At 42.7% G+C, this 21,386-nt stretch overlaps 4 protein-coding genes across 7 annotated transcripts; 3 read left to right on the top strand and 1 right to left on the bottom strand.

The window, feature by feature from the left end:
* The first annotated feature begins 297 nt into the window (after positions 1–297).
* rad9a (RAD9 checkpoint clamp component A) lies at positions 298–7,137 on the top strand. Its single transcript, XM_062524375.1, has 11 exons — positions 298–721; positions 807–877; positions 966–1,088; positions 1,681–1,798; positions 1,889–1,988; positions 2,168–2,274; positions 2,413–2,519; positions 6,092–6,156; positions 6,257–6,352; positions 6,448–6,673; positions 6,792–7,137. The coding sequence occupies exons 1-11, from the start codon at positions 688–690 to the stop codon at positions 6,903–6,905; spliced, it is 1,161 nt and encodes a 386-aa protein (XP_062380359.1). The 5' UTR covers positions 298–687; the 3' UTR covers positions 6,906–7,137.
* On the bottom strand, positions 7,007–13,690 carry tbc1d10c (TBC1 domain family, member 10C). Its single transcript, XM_062524374.1, has 10 exons — positions 13,626–13,690; positions 13,283–13,394; positions 12,605–12,701; positions 12,266–12,373; positions 11,952–12,058; positions 11,686–11,800; positions 11,371–11,436; positions 11,052–11,241; positions 10,736–10,896; positions 7,007–10,352 (listed from the first exon to the last, which is right to left on the bottom strand). The coding sequence occupies exons 2-10, from the start codon at positions 13,390–13,392 to the stop codon at positions 7,200–7,202; spliced, it is 4,107 nt and encodes a 1,368-aa protein (XP_062380358.1). The 5' UTR covers positions 13,393–13,394; positions 13,626–13,690; the 3' UTR covers positions 7,007–7,199.
* Positions 13,691–14,025: 335 nt separating this feature from the next.
* Positions 14,026–17,037, top strand: ndufs8b (NADH:ubiquinone oxidoreductase core subunit S8b). 3 transcript variants are annotated; one of them, XM_062524561.1, is made up of 7 exons: positions 14,040–14,072; positions 14,825–14,882; positions 15,211–15,276; positions 15,487–15,576; positions 15,744–15,916; positions 16,199–16,327; positions 16,534–17,037. In XM_062524561.1, the coding sequence occupies exons 2-7, from the start codon at positions 14,840–14,842 to the stop codon at positions 16,663–16,665; spliced, it is 633 nt and encodes a 210-aa protein (XP_062380545.1). In that variant the 5' UTR covers positions 14,040–14,072; positions 14,825–14,839; the 3' UTR covers positions 16,666–17,037. The 3 variants fall into 3 exon arrangements, with proteins under 3 accessions (XP_062380547.1, XP_062380548.1, XP_062380545.1); XM_062524563.1 differs by having other exon boundaries at positions 14,026–14,882; XM_062524564.1 differs by having other exon boundaries at positions 14,026–14,867.
* Positions 17,038–17,309: 272 nt separating this feature from the next.
* Positions 17,310–21,227, top strand: ran (RAN, member RAS oncogene family). 2 transcript variants are annotated; one of them, XM_062524627.1, is made up of 7 exons: positions 17,310–17,388; positions 18,330–18,400; positions 18,517–18,601; positions 18,728–18,853; positions 18,972–19,159; positions 20,502–20,672; positions 20,774–21,227. In XM_062524627.1, the coding sequence occupies exons 2-7, from the start codon at positions 18,368–18,370 to the stop codon at positions 20,816–20,818; spliced, it is 648 nt and encodes a 215-aa protein (XP_062380611.1). In that variant the 5' UTR covers positions 17,310–17,388; positions 18,330–18,367; the 3' UTR covers positions 20,819–21,227. The 2 variants fall into 2 exon arrangements, with proteins under 2 accessions (XP_062380611.1, XP_062380612.1); XM_062524628.1 differs by lacking the exon at positions 17,310–17,388 and adding an exon at positions 17,677–17,699.
* The last annotated feature ends 159 nt before the right edge of the window (positions 21,228–21,386 follow it).

Genomic DNA, 21,386 nt, shown 5'->3' on the forward strand with positions numbered 1-21,386 from the left:
AGTGTAAAAGGTGACACTTCACAATGTCCCTGTGGATTCCATGCAGCATTGTTCAAAATGGAATAAATGCACTATGTTAATAACTGGAGGATTTCCACCTACCTTCATGATTGAATTAAGGCTACACTTCGACTTCTACTCTAACCAAATAAATACATAATAAATACGTAAATACACACTGTACCTTTAACGTCCTTCAACTTTGTCGTTTTCAGATGACGTAGCAGGTACTTGTAGTCCCGCGCTGCTCGTTGATAGGTTGCCTGCTGCTGCTACAGTCCGCGCGCGACATGGCGGCAAGGAAGTAAACAGTGCAATGATTGACCATGCAGATAACTTTCTGTCACAAAATATATTTCTAGAGTTAGAAGCAACCTGCAACGGGCTGTCCGTAATGATGCATTCTATAATTAAAAGACCGTGTCGCGTATAGATCAAGGAAGGTGTTAAAGGGAGTGCTATTTCAAAGCTTAACCACTGCAAACTCATGCCGAAATTGTTGCGGCGTTGTTGCAACCTATGGAGGTTGTCCACTTTTGTTTAAACATGCCTGGTTATATTTCGAAAACAGACTGAATTCTCATAGATTATCAATCCTTATAGATTGTTGTTATTTAGATAAACAACGTCAGTATCAAGTCTTTGTTCAACATCACTGGTTTTCAATAACACTGAAGAAACACCAGTATGGATTACGTTGCAACTGGCGGCAACGTAAAAGGTAAATTAAACCCAATGCTGTTTTTGCATTATGCAATGATTTTCCTGGTGTTTTTTACAGTAACTTAATTCATTTGTGGTTGCAGTGTTGGCAAAGGCAATCCACTCACTGTCAAGAATTGGAGAGGAGTTATACTTTGAACCTCTGGATGATGGAGTAAGTGGGTTCTTAATCTCGCCATGATCATACGTTCCTTGAAATGTATTACATTAGTCATGTTTTGTTGGTTTGTTTGCTCTCTAAGCTGGCGTTGCGCACGGTAAACTCCTCTCGTTCAGCATTTGCCTGTTTCCACCTATCTCCACTTTTCTTCCAACGATTCCATACATCACCAGAGGACCGTTTCCGCTGCAAAATGCCAATAAAGGTAAAAACTAACAACCTTATCTTGTTTAGTGAATAATCCATTATGTACCCTACTCTTCAAAATGTTCTGTAACAAATTAGTGGTAGTTTGCATCCCAAACTACCACTGAGTCCATCAAGTTCAAGTTCAAGTTCAAGTTTATTATAGCCATTTCAACAGTATGAAAGTACAATTGATAGGAATGTGTTTTGGTATGCTCACATATAAGACACATAATGACAACACAATAACACAGGGGTAACAACACTTAATATACAGAAAAAGTGCAACAAAGTGCAAGGATCACAGAAAGCAGCAGTTCAGTACAGTTGTACAAGTGCAAAGAGAGGTAGCCTGGTATGTAATCCATGAGTGCTTAGTGCATGTTCAGGTGGCGAATAGCTTGTGGATAGGTACTATCCCTGAAGCGTGATGTTTTGCATGTGATGCTCCTGAACCTTCTCCCTGATGGTAGGGGTGTGAATAGATGGTGTGCTGGGTGGGAGAGGTCAGAGATGATGTTTTTGGCTTTCCTGGAGATTCTGGTGATGTAATGTGAGTAATCTGTAAGTGTAATGTAATCTGTCCATCTGTCCCTTCCTCTCTTTCTTAGAGTGTCCAGGCAGTGTTCAAATCCCTCGCCTCGTTAGAAAAGACAGTTGAGAAGTGTCGTATTGAGTGGAAACCCGCAGACAAGAGTCAACTCACATTTACACTGCACTGCAAGCATGGTAAAGTGTATGGAAATAGTTCCGAGTTGATGACAAATCATGCATACTTTGTAATATTGCTGTGCTTTTCTAATGAGTGTTCTGCTCTAGGTTTGCTGAAGACACACAACCTGTCATTCCAGGACTGCGAGAGTTTGCAGGCTGTGTTTGACAAAGAACAGTGTCCCAATGTGCTTCAAGCTCAGCCAAGGTTTGGACTTTATTTTTATTCATTTACTCACATGTTGTGTTTATGTGAGTAAATCACATATCATGATGTGACCAATCACATTTCTCTCTTTTGCGCTCTTTCTCATCTGTCTCTTCTCTCAATGATTTGTCATGTTACCTCTGCCCATGCCTGTTTCTCTACCCCCATCACTCCGTTAGATTACTTGTGGACACTGTTCTCCATTTCCCCCCGTCTTTGGAGGAAGTTACAGTGTCTGTGAGTGGGGATCGCATGTGGCTGAAGAATCATGTGGAAGAGGACTCTGGTACGTGACCTGTCATTATTGTAGTGAGTACTTTGTGTATGTTAGACTGAAAACGGCATATTGCTGTCGCACGGGCCTTGATTGCTAAAGATTAGGATAACGCACATGTTTTGCCTTTTCCTGCTTGTCTTGCATCAGATCAGTCCAAAGCCATGATGACGGAGCTGTGCTTGAGCTCAGAAGAGTTTGATCACTTTGTTGTCAGCTTGCAAACCAGTATCACCTTCTGCCTTAAGGAACTCAGGGTGAGATTCTTGTCAGAAGATAAATAAACAATTGAATTCAAAGAACATTATTTTTCTGTTAGGAACTTCACATGTGAAAAGCATCAGTGTGTATCCAGTTCGCACATCTAACATCATGTACAATGCCCGCAAAGCATGCACATACAGTACAACATACCAGACACATACACACACATATGACATATTATTATGTATCGTACCAGTGCACATCACATACACATGTGACATATTAAACCCATACAACATATAACAGAGTCCATTAGCATAGGGAAAACTTGCAAAGCACAATAACTAATGTTGAATGGATAAGCAAATAATAATTGATTGAGTGTGTTTTGATCAAAATAACATCATTTAAAATAGGTGTTCAAACATTTATGACTGATGTACGACGCATGTTCAAAATATTGTTATGCATATGCTATGTGCTGTTATCTTATATTCTGGTTTCATAGAAACCTTGGTTAAATTGCAGTGTCTGACAAAAGCATGACATATCAAGCACCAACGCTTGTTTGGATGTTCTTTTTTGTCTTAATATTTAGATAATCACAATCCATTGCACCACATGGAAGATTGTGAGCATTTATTTATCTCACATGGTGCAGTTCAGGACAAGTCTTTACTATCAAACAAAATTGTGCAGAAATTGTGCCTTGTACTTGGGCCAAGTCAAGTGCATATTGTGTCAACGCCAGTTTGTTGTTTGGTTTAACTTGCACACTTTCTGAGCTATTTGCCAGTGCAGTGATACACCTTAGCTGTTAATTTAGTAACCATCTTACTTACCTTAAAGGGATATTCCGCCATTTTTGGAAATACGCTGATTTTCCACCTCTCCTCGAGCAAAACAATCGATATTTACCTTGTTCCCGTTCATCCAGCCATTCTGTGAGTCTGGCGATGCAACTTTTAGCTTCAGCCTAGCATAGATCATTGAATCGGATTAGACCATTAGCTTCTCGCCAGCTAGCTTCATGTTTAAAAGTGACTAAGATTTCTGGTAATTTTCCCATTTAAAACGTGTCTCCTCTCAAGTTAGAAAGTGCAATAAGACCAACTGAAAATGAAACCTGGCGTTTTTCTAGGCTGATTTGACATGGAACTACACTCTCATCTGGCGTAATAATCAAGGCAACTTGCAAACTACTGGCACTACTACTGCTTGTTGTCTATGGGGACTATTTTCAGGTGCTGCGTACGATATCACTGCGCCTATGGTACGTTTGCAAGTTGCCTTGATTATTACGCCAGATGAGAGTGTAGTTCCATGTCAAATCAGCCTAGAAAAACGGCAGGTTTCATTTTCAGTTGGTCTTATTGCATTTTCTAACTTGAGAGGAGACACATTTTAAATGGGAAAATTACCAGAAATCTTAGTCACTTTTAAACATGAAGCTAGCTGGTGAGAAGCTAATGGTCTAATCCGATTCAATGATCTATGCTAGGCTGAAGCTAAAAGTTGTATCGCCAGACTCACAGAATGGCTGGATGAACGGGAACAAGGTAAATATCGATTGTTTTGCTCGAGGGGAGGTGGAAAATGAGCGTATTTCCAAAAATGGCGGAATATCCCTTTAAGAGTCTTTGAGTGTCTTGAAAAGTGTCAATACAAATGAAACAAATTATACAATTTGTTTTAATTTGTTATAAGTATACAAATTAAACGTGTCATTACTTGCTTGAGAACACTGAAGCAATGTTGCTTGAACACCACTTACTAAAGGTACTTGTATAAGCAGAGAAATATATGGAATGAAATTACTGAAAAAACGTTTGTATACCTGTAGATTATAGTTTGTACTCGTAGAAATGTTTTGTACTCGTAAAAAAAAAATGTGTACATGAAAAATAATTGTGTATGCCTGTAGATTATAGTTTGTACTCGTAGAAATGTTTTGTACTCGTAAAAAAAAAAAATGTACATGAAAAATAATTTTGTCCTTGTAAAAAAATGTTTTTTGTGTCTGTAACAAAGTTTTGAGCTTGTAATAAAAACCTGTCCTTGTAATAATTTTTTTTTTCCTACCAATACAAAATCCTGGTACGAACACAAAACTCTTTTCTACAAGCACAGAATCCTGGTACGAACACAAAACTTTTTTCTACAAGCACGGAATCCTGGTACGAACACAAAACTTTTTTTGGAACTTTTTTGGAATTAGCCAATCACCATGCTATCTCAAAGTAGCCAGCCAATCACAACACTGCTATCTCAAAGTAGCCAATCACCACAAATCCACCGGCCAATTACTTTGCCTCCTTGATTTTTCCTCCACTTAACGTGACCTGATTTAGCCAAAGATCTCACGGGAACTATCTATCAAACTTTGCTTCATCTTCATATCATTTTGGTGGAAACGTGGTGCTAAATTCCCATAAACTTTGTTCAGTGAACTGGTAAAACCTTTCGTTTGTAAGCAAAATCAAAAATCACGATCTTTCAGTTTGTTTACCATTACCTAGCAACCACAGCATAGTCATTCAAATGTCAGTCATTTCCTTTATTTCACGTGGAAATTACGAGTAGTGTAGTGGAGAAGTGAACGAGATTGAAATCTGAGATCACAAGTTCAAATCTCAGTACAGTTTTTTTTTTTTGCATGCCAAAATAAAATATTGTGAAAGTATGTGCAAATGACTCTCTTTTCTTTGTTGCCTTTACCTCGCGGCAAATAAGAGTTTGTGCACCTGTCATTGTCTAGTTTTAATCGTTGTTTCGCAACAAAGGAAATGACTGACATATCTTTTACTGTCTATGCATTTGAATGACTATGCTGTGGTTGCTAGGTAACGGTAAACAAACTGAAAGATCGTGATTTTTGATTTTGCTTACAAACGGACGGTTTTACCAGTTCACTGAACAAAGTTTATGGGAATTTAGCACCATGTTTCCACCAAAATGATATGAAGATGAAGCAAAGTTTGATAGATAGCTCCCGTGAGATCTTTGGCTAAATCAGGTCACGTTAAGTGGAGGAAAAATCAAGGAGGCAAAGTATGGCCGGTGGATTTGTGGTGATTGGCTACTTTGAGATAGCAGTGTTGTGATTGGCTGGCTATTTTGAGATAGCATGGTGATTGGCTAATTCCAAAAAAAGTTTTGTGTTCGTACCAGGATTCCGTGCTTGTAGAAAAAAGTTTTGTGTTCGTACCACGATTCTGTGCTTGTAGAAAAAAGTTTTGTGTTCGTACCAGGATTTTGTGTTGGTAGAAAAAAAATATTTATCACAAGGACAGGTTTTTATTACAAGCTCAAAACTTTGTTACAGACACAAAAAACATTTTTTTACAAGGACAAAATTATTTTTCATGTACAAATCTTTTTTTACGAGTACAAACCATTTCTACGAGTACAAACTATAATCTACAGGCATACAAAATTATTTTTCATGTACACATTTTTTTTGTACGAGTACAAAACATTTCTACGAGTACAAACTATAATCTACAGGCATACAAACGTTTTTTCAGTAATTTCATTCCATAGAAATACACAAATGCTTGATATGCTCTCAACATATTCTCTGCATCGAAATTCTCAAATGACCTGTACCTTTTTATGTTTTCAGGGATTACTAGTGTTTGCAGAATCAACTGGTCTCCCAATATCAGTACACTTTGCTGAGCCTGGAAGGTTTGTGTCTACATGTCTCAAATACACATTACATGTGCATGGAGATGTTATCTTGGATACTCAGAACAAATGTGTCATTACATGTGGCTTGTCTGTTTAGGCCAGTGGTCCTGAGTGTGTCAGACAGTGTCCTGGAGGCTAACTTTGTTCTAGCTACTTTGTCAGAGGATTCCCATCACACGAAAAACACAAAACGGTGTGTAAAACCAACTGAACCATAACAGTTTTCCACAGAATCAAAAACGTCATATTTCAACATTTTGTCCCCTCCGTTTCACTGTTTTTTTACAGCGCCCCAACTCCACCCCCTCCAGATGACTTCATGTGTGATGACATGGATTCGTATCTTATTGCAATGGAAACAAGTGAAATTGCTGGACCCTCCACAGAGATCAACCAACCACCATGTTCGACCCATGCCCCAACGATGCCCAATCACAAATCACTTTTTGACAATGATCAGGAAGAGCAACAGGAGGAGGAGGAATATGATTTAGAGAGACCACCAAATAAAAAGGTATGAAGATCTGTGATATACAAATTGTACTACTTTTGTAAGCCCAAATGTGTCGTTTTGTGACTTTTTTCATTTTTAATTACTTATTTTGTTACTTAATTTCCTCCCTTTTTCTCAGTTCCGATCTCTTTTCTTTGGATCGGTCCTGCCGACACCCTCCCAAGTGTCCAACCAGACATTGCAAAGCCAAGATGTCCTGGCCAGTGACAGTGAAGACGAGAAATCTCCATAACCAACAGTGCTCCGAGTTCAGACTTCATAAATGCAAATGTGTGTGAAAAAGTGTGAGAAAACCGTGACTATTGCCGTCAGTAACAAAGACTGATTCACATACTCACACCAAGACATGCACATTTTAATTATGATCAATGTCAGTGTAATTTCAGTTGAAGGTAAAGGAAAGAACAATGGTTGGCCATTCAAATCACTGTACAGAACGATTAAAATGTTTTATTTTCTCTGTTCTCTGTAGTCTTATTATTTAAATATTCAATGTGAAAAGTCAGTGTGTCTCTCCCTCTGTCTCTTAGAAGTAGCTTTCAGAGTTACACCTCCTAGTTACTAAAGTCTGGGAATCACTCCTTTTAAGGGTACTGTCTTTGCCCCTGAATGTACTGCTTGGCAGCTGAAAACTTTTCCCTCTCGTCTGGGGTTTTTTGCGCTCTTTGTCCAGCTCTTTCTCCATCTCTTTCTCTCGTTTTTTCCTCAATTTCTCTTCCTCTTTCTCTCTTCTCTCCCTCTCCCTCTTCTGCTTCCTCCTTTCTTTAGAACTAAGTTTTGCTTCCTCTTCGGCGTCTTCACTGAAATCCTGGATGAGGATTTTGGGGATGGTTACTTTGGGTGTACCCCCGCGTAGTCTCTGGAAGAGGCCCATGCGCTTAGGGTTATCAGTCAACTTCCCCGTGTCTGCAGGGGTCAAGGTTTGTGATTTCGAGGGTGAAGAAGCGTGTTTTGGAGTTTGCGTGGTTCCTTGTGTGTGTGAGGAATTTTTTGACTGAGAGGCAGGAGAGTGGCTGGGCAGTGCCGTGGACGTCGCACTAGGTTCGTCTGTCTGTGGTGGACTCTGTGGTTGTGGTGGGGTGCTGTCCTGCAGCGGTATGTCCTTTGGATCTTTGAAGATGTCCTCCGAGAGAACTCTGGGATAGGAGGACCTGGAGTTGGAGTACTTCCGCAGGCGGACCTGCCCAGAGGCAGGAAGCTGTGGTTCAGCAGCCTTGGTTCCCCCTGCAGGTGGCTCTGAGACGGGAGTGACGTCGGCCCCCTCTGCACCACTGAGAGATGCCACAGAATCCCTCTCAGCCCTGGACTGCCTATCACAGTTGAGTGAGCCAGATGTCTCCTCTGTCCCAGCTTGTTCTTGCTTTGCCTCAGCAAATACTTTCTCTGTTATGCCTGTGTCACTTTCATTTTCATTTTCTAACTCTTTCAAATCTGTTTGGTCAGGGTTATTCTGTGATAAACTGACCTCCTGAGTTTCAGAGATCTCTCCTTCAGACCTAGCTTTCATTTCTTCTCTGCAGGTAACTGCGTCAGTGTGGTCCTCTGTCTCTTCAGTGTGTGGTGTATTTTCCGACTGACTAAGTCTATGTTGTACTGACCCAACCAGATTGTCTTGATGGATCTGTGAGCCGTGAGGTTGTGTGCTCGTGTCTGTCTGTGTGAGTTGTGCGGTATTTGTAGACTGTGGTAGAGTCATAAGCTGCACTGTCTCTGTTGGTTCGCCTCCTCCACTGGCTGTCATCGACTCTGGTGTTTCACTGGCGTCAGTTGTTAGCGACTGTGGTCTCGAAAATGATGAGCCGGTCTCCTGTGCTGCAATTTCTGAGGTGTTAACAGCAGCTTCCTCTTGAAGGCTCCCCGTCGTCTCCACCATCACTACCATGTGTTCCTGTGTCTCCTGACCTTTGCCCTCTGGCTGTTCCTCCGTCGCCTCCGTCATCGCCTCGATCGCTTGCGGTTGGTCGTGTTCTTCAACGGCTGGTTCCGCTGCGGTCAGGACCTTGCCGTGCTGGTCCGTGAGGGGACTACGAGTGTGCTGGTCGTCACCTTCCACCAGAGGTCCCACATCTGGTTGTGAGTTCTCCGGCGCGGAGCTGCAATCCGTGCCCGGTGAGCTCTGTGGCGGAGGGGGCACGGGGTCGGAAGTTGAGCCCTCCTGACAAGATGTGCCGAGTGAGGATGCTGAGGCTTGCGGCTGCGCGTCCTGGTTGAGTGATGATGCATCTGTTTCTTCTTCGTCCTCTTCACCCTCTCTCTCCACATCCTCCTCGTCAGACTGCACCTCTTCCTCCTCTGGTCTGCCAGTGCTGCACACTTCCACTCCATCTTCCTGTTCACCTTTGTGTGTGTGCAAGTCTTTGCGTGTATCCTGTGTATGTGTGACTTCTTCTTCCGTGTTTGTCTGCCCAACCTCTCCCCTCTGACTGTGTGATGTTTGTGTTTCCCCACTCTCTTGCTCCTCCTCTGCCTGCCCTTTCCACTCCTCCTGACCAGTGCTGACCTCCTCTGCCTCTGGACTGTCATGTGCCTCATCACGCTGGTCTATCTGCGATTGTGTTTCCTCTAATTCTGAACTCTGTAATTCCTGTTTATCTATAACTATTGTTTCCTCCTCCTGCTCCTCCTTGACTGTCTGCATTCCTTCCTCTGGTTTATTTTTTGCTGCCTGCATTGCCTCTTCGTGTTTGTCTTTTATTGTCTCCATTTCCCCGTCTTCTTTAACTTTCACTGTCTGTGTTTCCTCTTCCACATTATCCTTCACTTCCTGAATTTCTTCTATTGGTTCATCCTTCACTATCTGCATTTCCTCTTTCTCCTCCACAATTATTTCCTTCTCCCTATCCTTCAGTATTTGAATTTTGTTATCCACTTTAGCTTTCTCTGTTTGTATTTCCTTGGGTTGTTTATTTTCCTCTGCCTCTGTTTGCTCTGCCTGTCCATCATTCACAGTCTGACTTTCCTGCGCTGGGATATCCTTTTGTTGATTCTTTTGTTGTTCTTCTCTCTCCTCGCCACTGTTTTGAGTCTCTACCTTCTCACTACACCCTTCCTCTGTGTTTTCATCTGACTCTGAAGGCCCCTCTTTTGGTGCTGTCATCCCACTGGTCCGATCGGGCGGTTTACCGGGCTCCTCCGTGTGTCTGCGTGTTTGAGCCTCTGCTGACCTCGCTACAATTATGCTTCCATCTGAGGAGGATCTGAAGTGTCTGCCTTCTTTTGAAGGATCCGGAATTTGTGTAATTACGCCAGGTTCCTCCGTGCGTATGTCAGGTTTAGCCCTGTGAGTACCCACCATGCTGCTGATGCTGCTAATACTGTCATTTCTGGGCTTCTTCTCTTGCTTATCTCCGTGGGAGAGCCTCAGATCTAATGTACTCCCCTCGCTGTCGTCTGTGACCTTGCTACCTCTCTTTTTCCACTTCTTCCGTAGGAGCGACGGCGAGAGGGAGGATGATGATCGATGGAGGGGCAAGGATAGGGACAGGTTTCCTTTCTCCTCTTTCTTTTCTTTCTTTTCTCTCTTCTCTTCCAACTCTTTCACCCTCTCCCATGCCATCAGGTATCCATGGCAACGGCCACGGGGGTCAAAGGTGGAGTTTGGCCGCTCCTTCTTCCATTTCTCCAGCTCTCTCTCGGTCCTTCGCTGCAGGTCTTTCTCAGAGAGGGACACTGAGCATACCTGTAGACAGTATTTGGAAAAGATTTTGACACTAGTACATTTCCAGAGAACAACAGGACCTGTTGTTATATATATTAAACCAAACTTATGTTAAACCATAATTTACAGTATATATATTGAAGTTCAGCTTCTTATTAGTATTTCATATTTAAATCCTGCCCAACAACCTCAGAACAATACAAATTTAAAAAGCCAGCATTGCGACAGCCAGGGTTGTCTGAGGCCATAACATTATTGTGCACTTTCTGCCCTGTACAATCTATCTACATCCAGTTCTGGACACACACACACTGTAGCATTAATGGCTGAAGTCATGGCCAGTTTCATGGGGTTAACTTAATACAACTCAGCATGTCACAATGTCTGATATCTCCCCAACTCACCTCCTGGATGAAAGCGTCTGTGTCCTCACGCTGCAGGTAGTCCTTGACCCCTCTCAGGCGCTCCAGGGTCTCCATCTGGCCGTCACACTCCTCCCTCTGGTCCCCGCGGCCCAGCACCCGCCGCACCAGCACCACCGCCACCTGGAACAGCACCCGCACGCCTGACGGAGGACATCCAGGAGGAGACCGTAGGAACGGCAGCGGGGAGCATCGCAGGAGTAAAAATGGGAGGAAATGGAGAGGAGAAAGAAGGATGATTACATGCACTTCAGAGTGACGTTTGACAAGGTAACACCGGATGAGGAGAGAGCTGTACCAGAGCAAAAGAACAGGTCCCAGACCCGCAGCAACGTGTTGAAAGGCAGGTGGCGGGTGTAGAGGCACATCAGCCAATCGGTGGCGAACATCAGCGGCTCCACGCCCTGCCGCTGCAGGTGCCTGTGGGCTGCCGGACACGCCCTCTTCAGAACCCAGGGGAGCATGGCGGCATCAAACAGAACACCCTCCTACAGGCAGGCACAAGCAGAACCGTATAAGGACAGGAATGCACTGGTACACAGATTCCATTCCACATCTTCCATTTGGGCGAGTGTGGTCTATGTGCGGGGAGTGTACATGCAGCGATGTCTCCTCACCAGCAGAGGACTGTAGTAGCCGGGCAGGTACAGCTCACTGATCTGCACTAGACACCAGAAAGCCTCCTGAGACAGCAGAAGAGTGACAGGTGAATAACTTCTTTAGTATTTATCAAAATTAATACGACCAACATGTCAAATTAATTGACCAACAAACACAGACACATACTGTATAAAACTGGACTGACTACACCCATGGTGCAGCAGAAGTTTCAACTCAACACAACTCAACACAAACGTATAATTAGAGGCCGCATCCGGGACAGGTATTGATGTGGTGGGCAGCCAGGGATGATGTAATAGAATAATTGTCACCTCAGTAGGCATGTTCATCAGCAGCACCGCGGCAACGGGGCCTTGGGCCTGACAGTAGCCCTCATCAGGACGGAACTGAGTGTACGCCTTCAGCACTCGAAATAACTCACGCTGCCTGCCCAAACCACAACATCAACAACACTAATTAGTCTTTGGCTATGAAGAAGGACAGTATTACAGCATACAGTAATTAGAGTGACTAATTCTACTCTAGGGAGAGAGGTGGGTGGATTAAAACAAGTGGGAAGGAAAAGAAGGGACTGTACCCATGACTGTCTTTTGACAGAAACATCTCATGGAAGGGAAACTGTCTGTCTGTGTCTCTCTCTATTACGTCCACCCAGTTCTGCAAGGCCTCCTGCTCATCCAGAGTCTAAGGGAAAGAGAGAGTGTAGGATGGTCATGATGGTTGACAACACAGTTGTATACATAGTATTTCTGCGGGGCCAGACAAAGATGCCTTCAAAATATTAAAAAGTGCCCTTGAGATGTAACATATATTTTAATCTAAGCTAATAAAATGCACATACCTACTTTGCCCCTGTGCGGTCTAATGTGAATTTTGGAGACATCCTCTTACCTGATACAGCGTTACATTGTAGCCCATCCTCTGCATGGCCCCACACAGCAGTGGCCAACACTTTGCTCTGAGCGATGCTGGGATACCTTTCTGACACTGACCCTTGACCTAAGGAAGAAGTTGGTAGCTATCAGGGATACGTCCTCATGTTGATACACCACATACAGCCATTGCTTGTGACAGCCGTGACATACTTTGTAGAGAGCATATATATATATATAACATACAGGCAAATGAATGAAAGGATGGTACTTACTTTTTAATGTGTGGCTAATCACAATCTAAAGAACACTTTTAATTCACGACAGATTTGACAAGTGTGGGCACACACAAACGCACCTTGCTGCTCCTCCGCTGAGAGACATCGTCCCACTGACTGATAATGCTGAGCCACTTCACCTCCCTGTGCCTCACCAGGACAGGTGAGGGCCCCTCCCTACATATGTACACACACGGACACACATGACAGTCAGGCCATAACAATAAGTCATTTCAAGACATCAAGTTGTGTAGACCCACCAAGATTGTCATTAACAGAATGTGTCTGAATGTTTCTGTGGTATAACACTTATTTAAGGCATGCAGGTAATCTATAAGCAAATGGTTCTGCACACATACAATTGTCTTCTATATAATAAAGGCTACTTTTAAATGTAAAAGTAGACTAGATGATGATGGATTAAATATGAGCTTCAAATCAACAACAGTGTTAAAACAACACAGTTTCATCACCGGAAGAATGACACCAAAAACACCAAACAACAGGAAACCACACACAGGCGGAAGAAAGGTCTCTATGGCAACAGGCAGGATGTAGGGTGAGATCGTGAGGGAGTTGAGTGGGTGACAGTTGGTTTAAAAAGAAAGAGCGAAAGAGTGAGTTAACAGTTACATTTCCAAGATCATTTAACTCTTAATCTTAATGCCTCAAGGGTCTCCCACCTCACCTCACCTCATCTCATACAGAGGTTTTACAAACAGAGGCTAGGGGTATTCAACATAACTCAGGTCACTAACCCAGCATTGATTCCATTCCCCAATATGAATCCAAAGCGATCTGTCTCTGTTGAGGACCCCGATGGCTCCAAGTCAGCTTTGTCTCCTGTATGGTCCTGTTGGACCTCCATCGCTGGTAGAGAGAGAGAGGCCAAGTTACGTCAGGAAAAATGTTTTTAGTTATTGATCTAAGCACAACTCAAAAAACTGAAAGATTCTGATCATCCGACAGTTTCATGGGGTGACATAACCAACCGTTTTCATATCTTTGTGGGCGATTGAGAGGTTATGATTAATTTACCAGGCAAAATGTATGGCTCAAATAGTTCAAAACAAAGCTTTTTGTTGGTAAAAGTAGAATTACCTGATGTTCCTCTCCACTGTGCAGGAGTTAAGAGCAAAGAGTGACAGAAAGACACAGAGATGAGAGGTGGAGGGAGGGACTTCCGTGCTTTCTGCAAGAGGGACTGAGACTTAATCAGGGAGCCTCAAATGACACTTTACTCACAACAGTAGGCTAGTTGCCATAGGGGCCAAACACTGGTCCAAGTTCAAGTAGCCTATGTGAATGGTCAAGTTGTGATTGTTGTGGAATTATATTGCTATTTGATTATATTTGATGTATTTATAATGTGAATAAAACCTAAGCCTATCAGCCAAGTGCTGTTTTACAGTTTTTTTTCTTCTCGAAAACCAAATATTAGCCACAGGGAGCCGCGACTTCCTGTGTTGGTCAATGCGTGTGTGCACGATTGGTCCTTGGTTCTGACGTCTTGCGCGGCCAGACAGTTGCAGGACTGCGATAGTCACGGTAAGTTTTAGCACTGCGTCATTCGCCTTTTATTCGACTCTGACGAGCCTTTTTAGTGAGTCTCACCTGTACGTTTCTTGTCGGTACACTGAAACTTCCTGTCAGCATAATTAATAGCTCGTATAGCCTAGGCGACAGCAGATAGGCCACTGGTAATTATGATGTAACGGGACACATTTTTTTGCATTTTGTTGAAATATTTCACCTAAGTTGCTGATATAAAAAAGGCTATGGTATAACTTCATAATTGTTGAGGAACAGGGTCATAACTGCGACATTTTACATATGTGCGCACATTTCGCAGAGTTAGTAGCCTAAATTACGCACTAAATGTATAACGCAATATAAAGTCAAAAAGTGTAGATCTACATAGATGAAACCTGCTCTGATGACGACTTCTGGTTATTATCATGATATTGATCATTCTAATTCAACACGTGCGACAGACATCCCCATAGCCTACATACCACCAATGATTTGAGACACTGACATTGAATTGTGGTGACAGAATTAATCATGGAAATCAATCCGTGTATAATATTGCTTGATTATGTAATCCATTTTGCATTTCAGCAGACCATAAAATACCCCACCAGCCTCTACTGCACTTCTTTGTATGACTCAGCTATGTTTTGCAATGTTATGAGTGTAGTGCATCTGTGATGTAAGCAGTAGGATTGGGAACAGTGATTAGGGAGGGACTAAGAGGAGAGGAAATCTGGTTAGGCTGACCTCTCTTTCGCTCTCTCTAGTGTCATTTTGCAACAATGTCCACTGCATTGCGACTTCTTTATTGTACGTCTAGACCAGGTAAGTGTGTTTATTTGTGTGTTATTCACTGTTTATACAGCAGTGTCTGTAGAGAACTTGAGTTCAATGAAGCTTTGCCTGCCAAATAGATGGCTTCTGCTTTGCAGTTCTCCCTGATCGCAGTTAAGAGATAGAGAGACAAAACTGACTGAATAGGTTTTCAGTTGATGTTTGTCCTATTTGATTCAGTGTCCACTATCTAATTTTGAAATAGAATGAACTGCTGCACTAAAAATCATTCCTTCTGTTCAGGTTGACCTGAATTGGCCAAAGCATCTGCTGTTTGGGAGCCATACGCTAATTCCACATTGTTCTCTATTTTAATCAGGCACTTTTGGAGTCAATCCTGGCCTTGTCCGACCGTTCAGTCTGTCAGTCCAGAGAGAGGCATTCAGTAAGTATTGCACACACACACACACACACACACACACACACACACACACACACACACACACACACATACACACACACACACACACACACACACACACTCTCTCTCTCTCTCTCTCTCTCAGACTCTTACACAGCCATTATAGCCTATTTTTTAACACTATCATGACTTACACATATCAAATTTGACAGTGCAGTTCTTTACCTTGTGTAGAGTATGTAAATGCACAGGAGGAGGCCACTGATATGAAGTCAATAACAGACCGTGCTGCTCAGACACTCTTATGGACTGAGCTCTTCAGAGGTGAGTCAATTCAGTGTCTTAAAATAAGTATCCATACGTTGTTATGACTCAAGTGCATTAATGAAACTGTGTGCCAGGGTTGGGCTATGTACATTTATGGCAAGTTCAGAAGAATTGAATGGGTATTTGTGGGTGCACTGATGGTATACGTCATGTGGTCCTTGTAGGTTTAGGAATGACAATGAGTTACCTGTTCCGTGAGCCAGCCACCATCAATTACCCATTTGAAAAAGGACCCCTGTCACCCCGTTTCCGTGGTGAGCATGCTTTGCGCAGGTACCCCAATGGAGAAGAGCGCTGCATTGCCTGCAAACTCTGCGAAGCCATCTGTCCTGCACAGGTAAAGGCAAACCGCATACACAAGCACAAGTGTGAGTACAAACATATAGGGAACGCCCAACTGACACACACAGGCTGTGCGTAATACATGTATTTATTTGATTCATGTTATTTATTAGGAACCATGCACATGTTTTTGACATAAATGTTCCCATGATGCATTGCACCAGAGTTAGCCATAGGCTAATTAACATTTGCGGTCCATAGGCAGGACACAGTTGAGAATTGAGAAGAGACGTATCGAGAACAATTTAAGAACAGACATCTTTCACATGTGCTTCAGGCCATCACTATTGAGGCTGAGACTCGTGCAGATGGAAGCAGGAGGACAACCCGCTACGACATTGACATGACCAAGTGCATCTACTGTGGTTTCTGCCAGGAGGCATGTCCTGTTGATGCCATCGTAGAGGTAAAGACCCTTTGGCCTTGTGTCTTAGCCACAAGTAACGACAGCAAACTTGCTCATTATTCTCAGTAAGCAGAGAGCAGACCTGTACTTTCTAGTTTCTCAATTAATATTTACAAAGTCTGTCTGTCTGTCTGTCTGTCTGTCTGTGTGTCTCTCTCTCTCTCTCTCTCTCTCTTTCTCTTTCTCTCTGTGTTACTTTCACTCAGGGGCCTAATTTTGAGTACTCCACTGAGACTCATGAGGAATTGCTGTATAACAAAGAGAAGCTGCTGAATAATGGTGATCGCTGGGAAGCTGAGATCGCCGCTAATATTGAGGCTGACTATTTATATAGATGAATAACTTCATGTTTTACAACACACACATGCACACACACTGACACACACACACACACACACACACACACACACACACACACACACACACACACACACACACACAGTCAAAACATATAGCCTATATTTCAGATAGGCTACTGACAACACTATGTTAACCAACTTTAAGCCACACAAATCTAACCTATGTCAGAATAATATTACACATTATGTCAGAAATAGACAAATCAAGTCCGCGCCAATGTCAGTTATACGCACAATACTAGAATAAAAGCTGGCTAAAACTATGGACACATTTTGTCCACAACACTTGAATAACAACTGATAAATGAATGTAGAGTGATTTTGGAAAATACAATAAAGTTTTGAACATAATCTTTGTTTTGTTTTTTTTATTTTTTATCTTTGACTGCAGGTTATAGCCTACATGCGACACATCTTTCCCCTTTGAGAATGCTAGGGAAAATGTGAAGCCTTGTGTCAAAAAAACCCATCCAAGGCCTACATAAATATTTGTGTTGTTAATATTTATTAGTCTACTGCTGAAAAGAACAAGGGTAAAGAGTGTTATTCCAGCTATTACCACTAAGAGTCACCCTCGAGCTGACAATTTGGAGAGGAAAATTTTAAGTCACGTGAAAAGGGCGGAAACATATAGCCAGTTGACCCACGCTGAATCCCGCGTGGACGTCGCCATTTGCTCTTTTCCTATCACTTCAGCGCCGGGTAAGTGCGGAACACAAGTGCTGATGTAACATTTGTCGTAATTCATTGATAAGTTGGACTTATGTGATGAGTATAAATCTCCATAAACTTCTCAGATCGTATTTAGCGTAGCTTTGTTGTGAGTGTTGCCTATTTATTGGGCATACAAAGGTTTGGGCATCTTAATGTGCTAGGAAATTGCATGCTATCGTGGTGGCTAGCTAACGCTACCATTACAGTGGGTGCTGCTTGCTAGTCTGTAGGCCCTGGCTAATTTGTTAGCCACCTGGGTTTTCCCTCGTTTTGTCTGCTTCGATTGTCGTGCATTGTTGGTAAGGTGTTATTGTTCATTGCATATGTGTTAATGGGCCATCTTATTTATGTACAGTATTATGTAGGTCTTAAATGGAATCTATATTAGTGACGCCATTTGTGGGCGATTTGCGAGGGAAGAGATTTCGGTGCTGGACAGGTTTTGTTCCAGTCGAAACTAGAAAAGTGCGGCAGTGCAACATGGCGTTTTGCCATCCAACAGCGCTATGCATCGAGATGCTAACATCGATGCCTAATAGTTGATTCAAAATGGCCTAGACTTTCTATGATGTTTCCCTATTATATGCACGGTGTTAACGTTACCTATTGCCTGGTATGTTCCTTGGTTTTATGGAGGCTCTGCGATGTTTTCGGGCGGTGCATTTATGGAAGAGGGATATTGTGTTGAAACGTTAAGTTAACTTAGCGCGCTAGTCAACAATCACTCTGACGCTAACGTTAGCTAGCTAGCAACTTTAGTTAGTTATGCTATGTAGGCCCTAACAATGATGCGGAGATTTTTTTAAGCCATGCGGTTTACGCAAAAGCCCAGCGATAAAGCTTAGATCCGCCGTGTCAATGGTGGCTCTCATTAAGCAAGATAGTGTCCTCCCCTATCTTTGTTAACCCTCCCGCCTTCTGTCTCTCAGCCCGACACACTGCGACACGCAGACCAATCTAGACAACCATGGCAGAAACCGAACCTCAAGTACAGTTTAAGGTAAGATGACGAGTGATGCTTAACTTTTGGGGATCATCACTCTTTGGGATGCCGTCATTGCGGCCAGTCGATGTGATGGGAGTGAAGTCTCACTGTCCCTCCTCCCTTGTCTACAGCTCGTGTTGGTGGGTGATGGTGGTACCGGAAAGACTACATTTGTGAAGAGACATTTGACGGGGGAGTTCGAAAAGAAATATGTCGGTGAGTAGTGACATGTCTTGGAAGGAACTTCTCCAGAACATTCGCATAAATGATCATGAGTTTTGTGGGTGTGTATACTTGTGTGTAATTACAGTGTGCGTGTGTCATGTTTCCTTCTTTGTCTAGCCACTCTTGGGGTGGAGGTTCATCCTTTGGTCTTCCACACTAATAGAGGAGCCATAAAGTATAATGTCTGGGACACAGCTGGTCAGGAAAAGTTTGGAGGCCTCAGAGATGGGTATTACATTCAAGGTAGGTGTTTATTTGTCATACCTTTACAAAATGAATAATTGGACTGGCTAGATCCATAATGCTTTTATTCTTGAAATTTGTCATGTTTCACCCTACTAATCCCTTTTTGTGTCTCCAGCTCAGTGTGCGATCATCATGTTCGATGTGACATCTCGAGTGACCTACAAGAACGTGCCCAACTGGCATCGTGATCTGGTGCGCGTCTGTGAAAACATTCCCATTGTGCTGTGCGGCAACAAAGTGGACATCAAAGATAGGAAAGTGAAGGCCAAGAGCATTGTCTTTCACCGCAAGAAGAATCTGCAGGTAACCTGTCAACACTCTGTAATCTCGTAATTGAATGTGTATGTGTCTTAAGTATGTTTTTGACACACCCAGCTTGTTGTATTTAGATATAGTTCCTGATGGGTGTGGCATTATCTATCAGGGATCTTGATGTTTGACCTTAACCTTTAAAAGGGTGGGTTTTGAACATTCTAACACAAGATTCCATTCCGCAACAATTCAACATTCTAAAATTCTATGTTGAATTCAATGAACCCAGACATTCTTTAGAATGTTCATTTTCCAACACTCCAAACACACCGGTGTGACGGTACACTCTTGTTAGCGGAGGTGCTTAAAGGCACATGCCAACTTTTTGGGAAATCATCTTATTGGTTATCTATCCTTAGAGTTAGCTAAAGATAAAATAAATAAATAACCCTGTTCGACACCATGAAAGGAACATGCTGACTTTTGGGGGCTTTAGCTTATTCATCATATTCCACTCAGTTAGATAAGTCGATACATACCCTTCTCATTTCCGTGCATGTAGTGACTCGGTTTTATGCTCCCACTGCAACATTATAGTTACATGTACAATGTCACGACACAGCCATTTTGCAAGCTTGCACATACTTGGCACTATGTTCACATTCCGGCAAAGCACTGTTACTTGGGCGGAGTGACTTGCAGGCAGCACCTGAAAACAACAAAAAGGAGCACTGATTTCCCTGAAAGAAAACATGGTTCCAAGTATGTGCTTAGGGTTGGTGACTGACAGTAACTACATGCACAGAGATGAGAAGGGTTTGTGATGACTTTTCGAACTCTGTGGAATGTGGTGAATAAGCTCAAGTCCCAAAAGTCGGCATGTTTAACTAGTCTTAGTACATTTTAGTGTAATGGGTGGTTTTCCTTCTTGCTATAGGATAATGTGAAAGACCCAATTTAAGTGAATTCTGCTAAGATAGGCTAACAGTGTCACAGTTGCTGCTTGCACAGAGCTGGTGTGCTGCATCTTATCAAACTCTGGGGTAGATGACAGATAAGCTGTTCCTCTATTGAGATGGATGCTTTGACCTTTATTCTGTTCCAAGTAACCTCATACACATTGCTTAAGGCTGATGCACATTTCTCTGACTGTATAACACACTGGAAGCTTTAAACCTTTTAAAGTAGGTGAGCAGGAGAATCCAGTTGTCTGTCGGTCCAGTACTCTACAAATTCCCTGTAGTGATGGGCTGAAAGCTGTATAAGGATTATTAATCTAGCTGATTTTCCCTGGCTAGCCAGACTCATTTGGTGTTCAACTGGCCTCTGTTCCTCCTCCGTGTCTATCAATAGTTTGTGTTGATCTACTTGCATTGCTTGTCTTCCTCTCCAGTACTACGACATATCTGCAAAGAGTAATTACAACTTCGAGAAGCCCTTCCTCTGGCTGGCGCGGAAGTTGATCGGCGACCCCAACCTGGAGTTTGTGGAGATGCCTGCTCTGGCGCCACCCGAGATCGCCATGGACCCCTCACTCGCTGCACAGTACGAGCATGACCTTAAAGTGAGTTGGCCACAGTTGGAGCACAGCACGGTACATAACCATAGCCGCCCTGTTTGGATGGAGTTGCTGACCTTTGTCTTTATCCCTCATCCCCTCTGCAGGTGGCATCAGAAACAGCTCTGCCAGATGAGGATGACGATCTTTAACATGTGACTCTTGTACTCTCTCTTTTGCCATTGGTGGCCAGAAGTCATCAGGCTGTTCAGTGGCGACAGAGTTTGCCCCCCTCTCCTCCTCCTCCCCCTGGCCCTTTTACTGTAAAATCCCGATGCAGATTATTTTTATTTTTCAACTTTTTTCGTTTTTGTTTTTGTGTTTCAAAATGAAAAAAGTGAATTTGTGTGGTTCTCGGATTTCAGTGTAGACTCGCTAACAGTAAAAACACCAATGCGCGGACTTTACACATACATATGTACACAGACATGCACCCACTCAAATACACTAGTGTAAACGCTGGTAAAAGATGAGAGCTTTTCATGGTGTTATACAGAACTTAAACTCTGTAAGACTCCCAGCACTTAGAATTAAACTTTGAATAAAAACATTCTGAATACATTTGGCTTGCCTTTGTGATTTGGATGTGTCCCTGTGATGTATAATTAATGCTGTCTCAAGAAGAAATGTCTGGTTATGCAGCAAAGTGTAATGCTGCTTTTTTTTTGTGTTGATTTTTTAAAGTATGTGCACAGTCAGCATGTATGTGTTTTTTGTTTA

This window comes from Sardina pilchardus, chromosome 21, assembly GCF_963854185.1.
Source record: "Sardina pilchardus chromosome 21, fSarPil1.1, whole genome shotgun sequence".
In the NCBI taxonomy this organism is placed as follows: Eukaryota; Metazoa; Chordata; class Actinopteri; order Clupeiformes; family Clupeidae; genus Sardina; species Sardina pilchardus.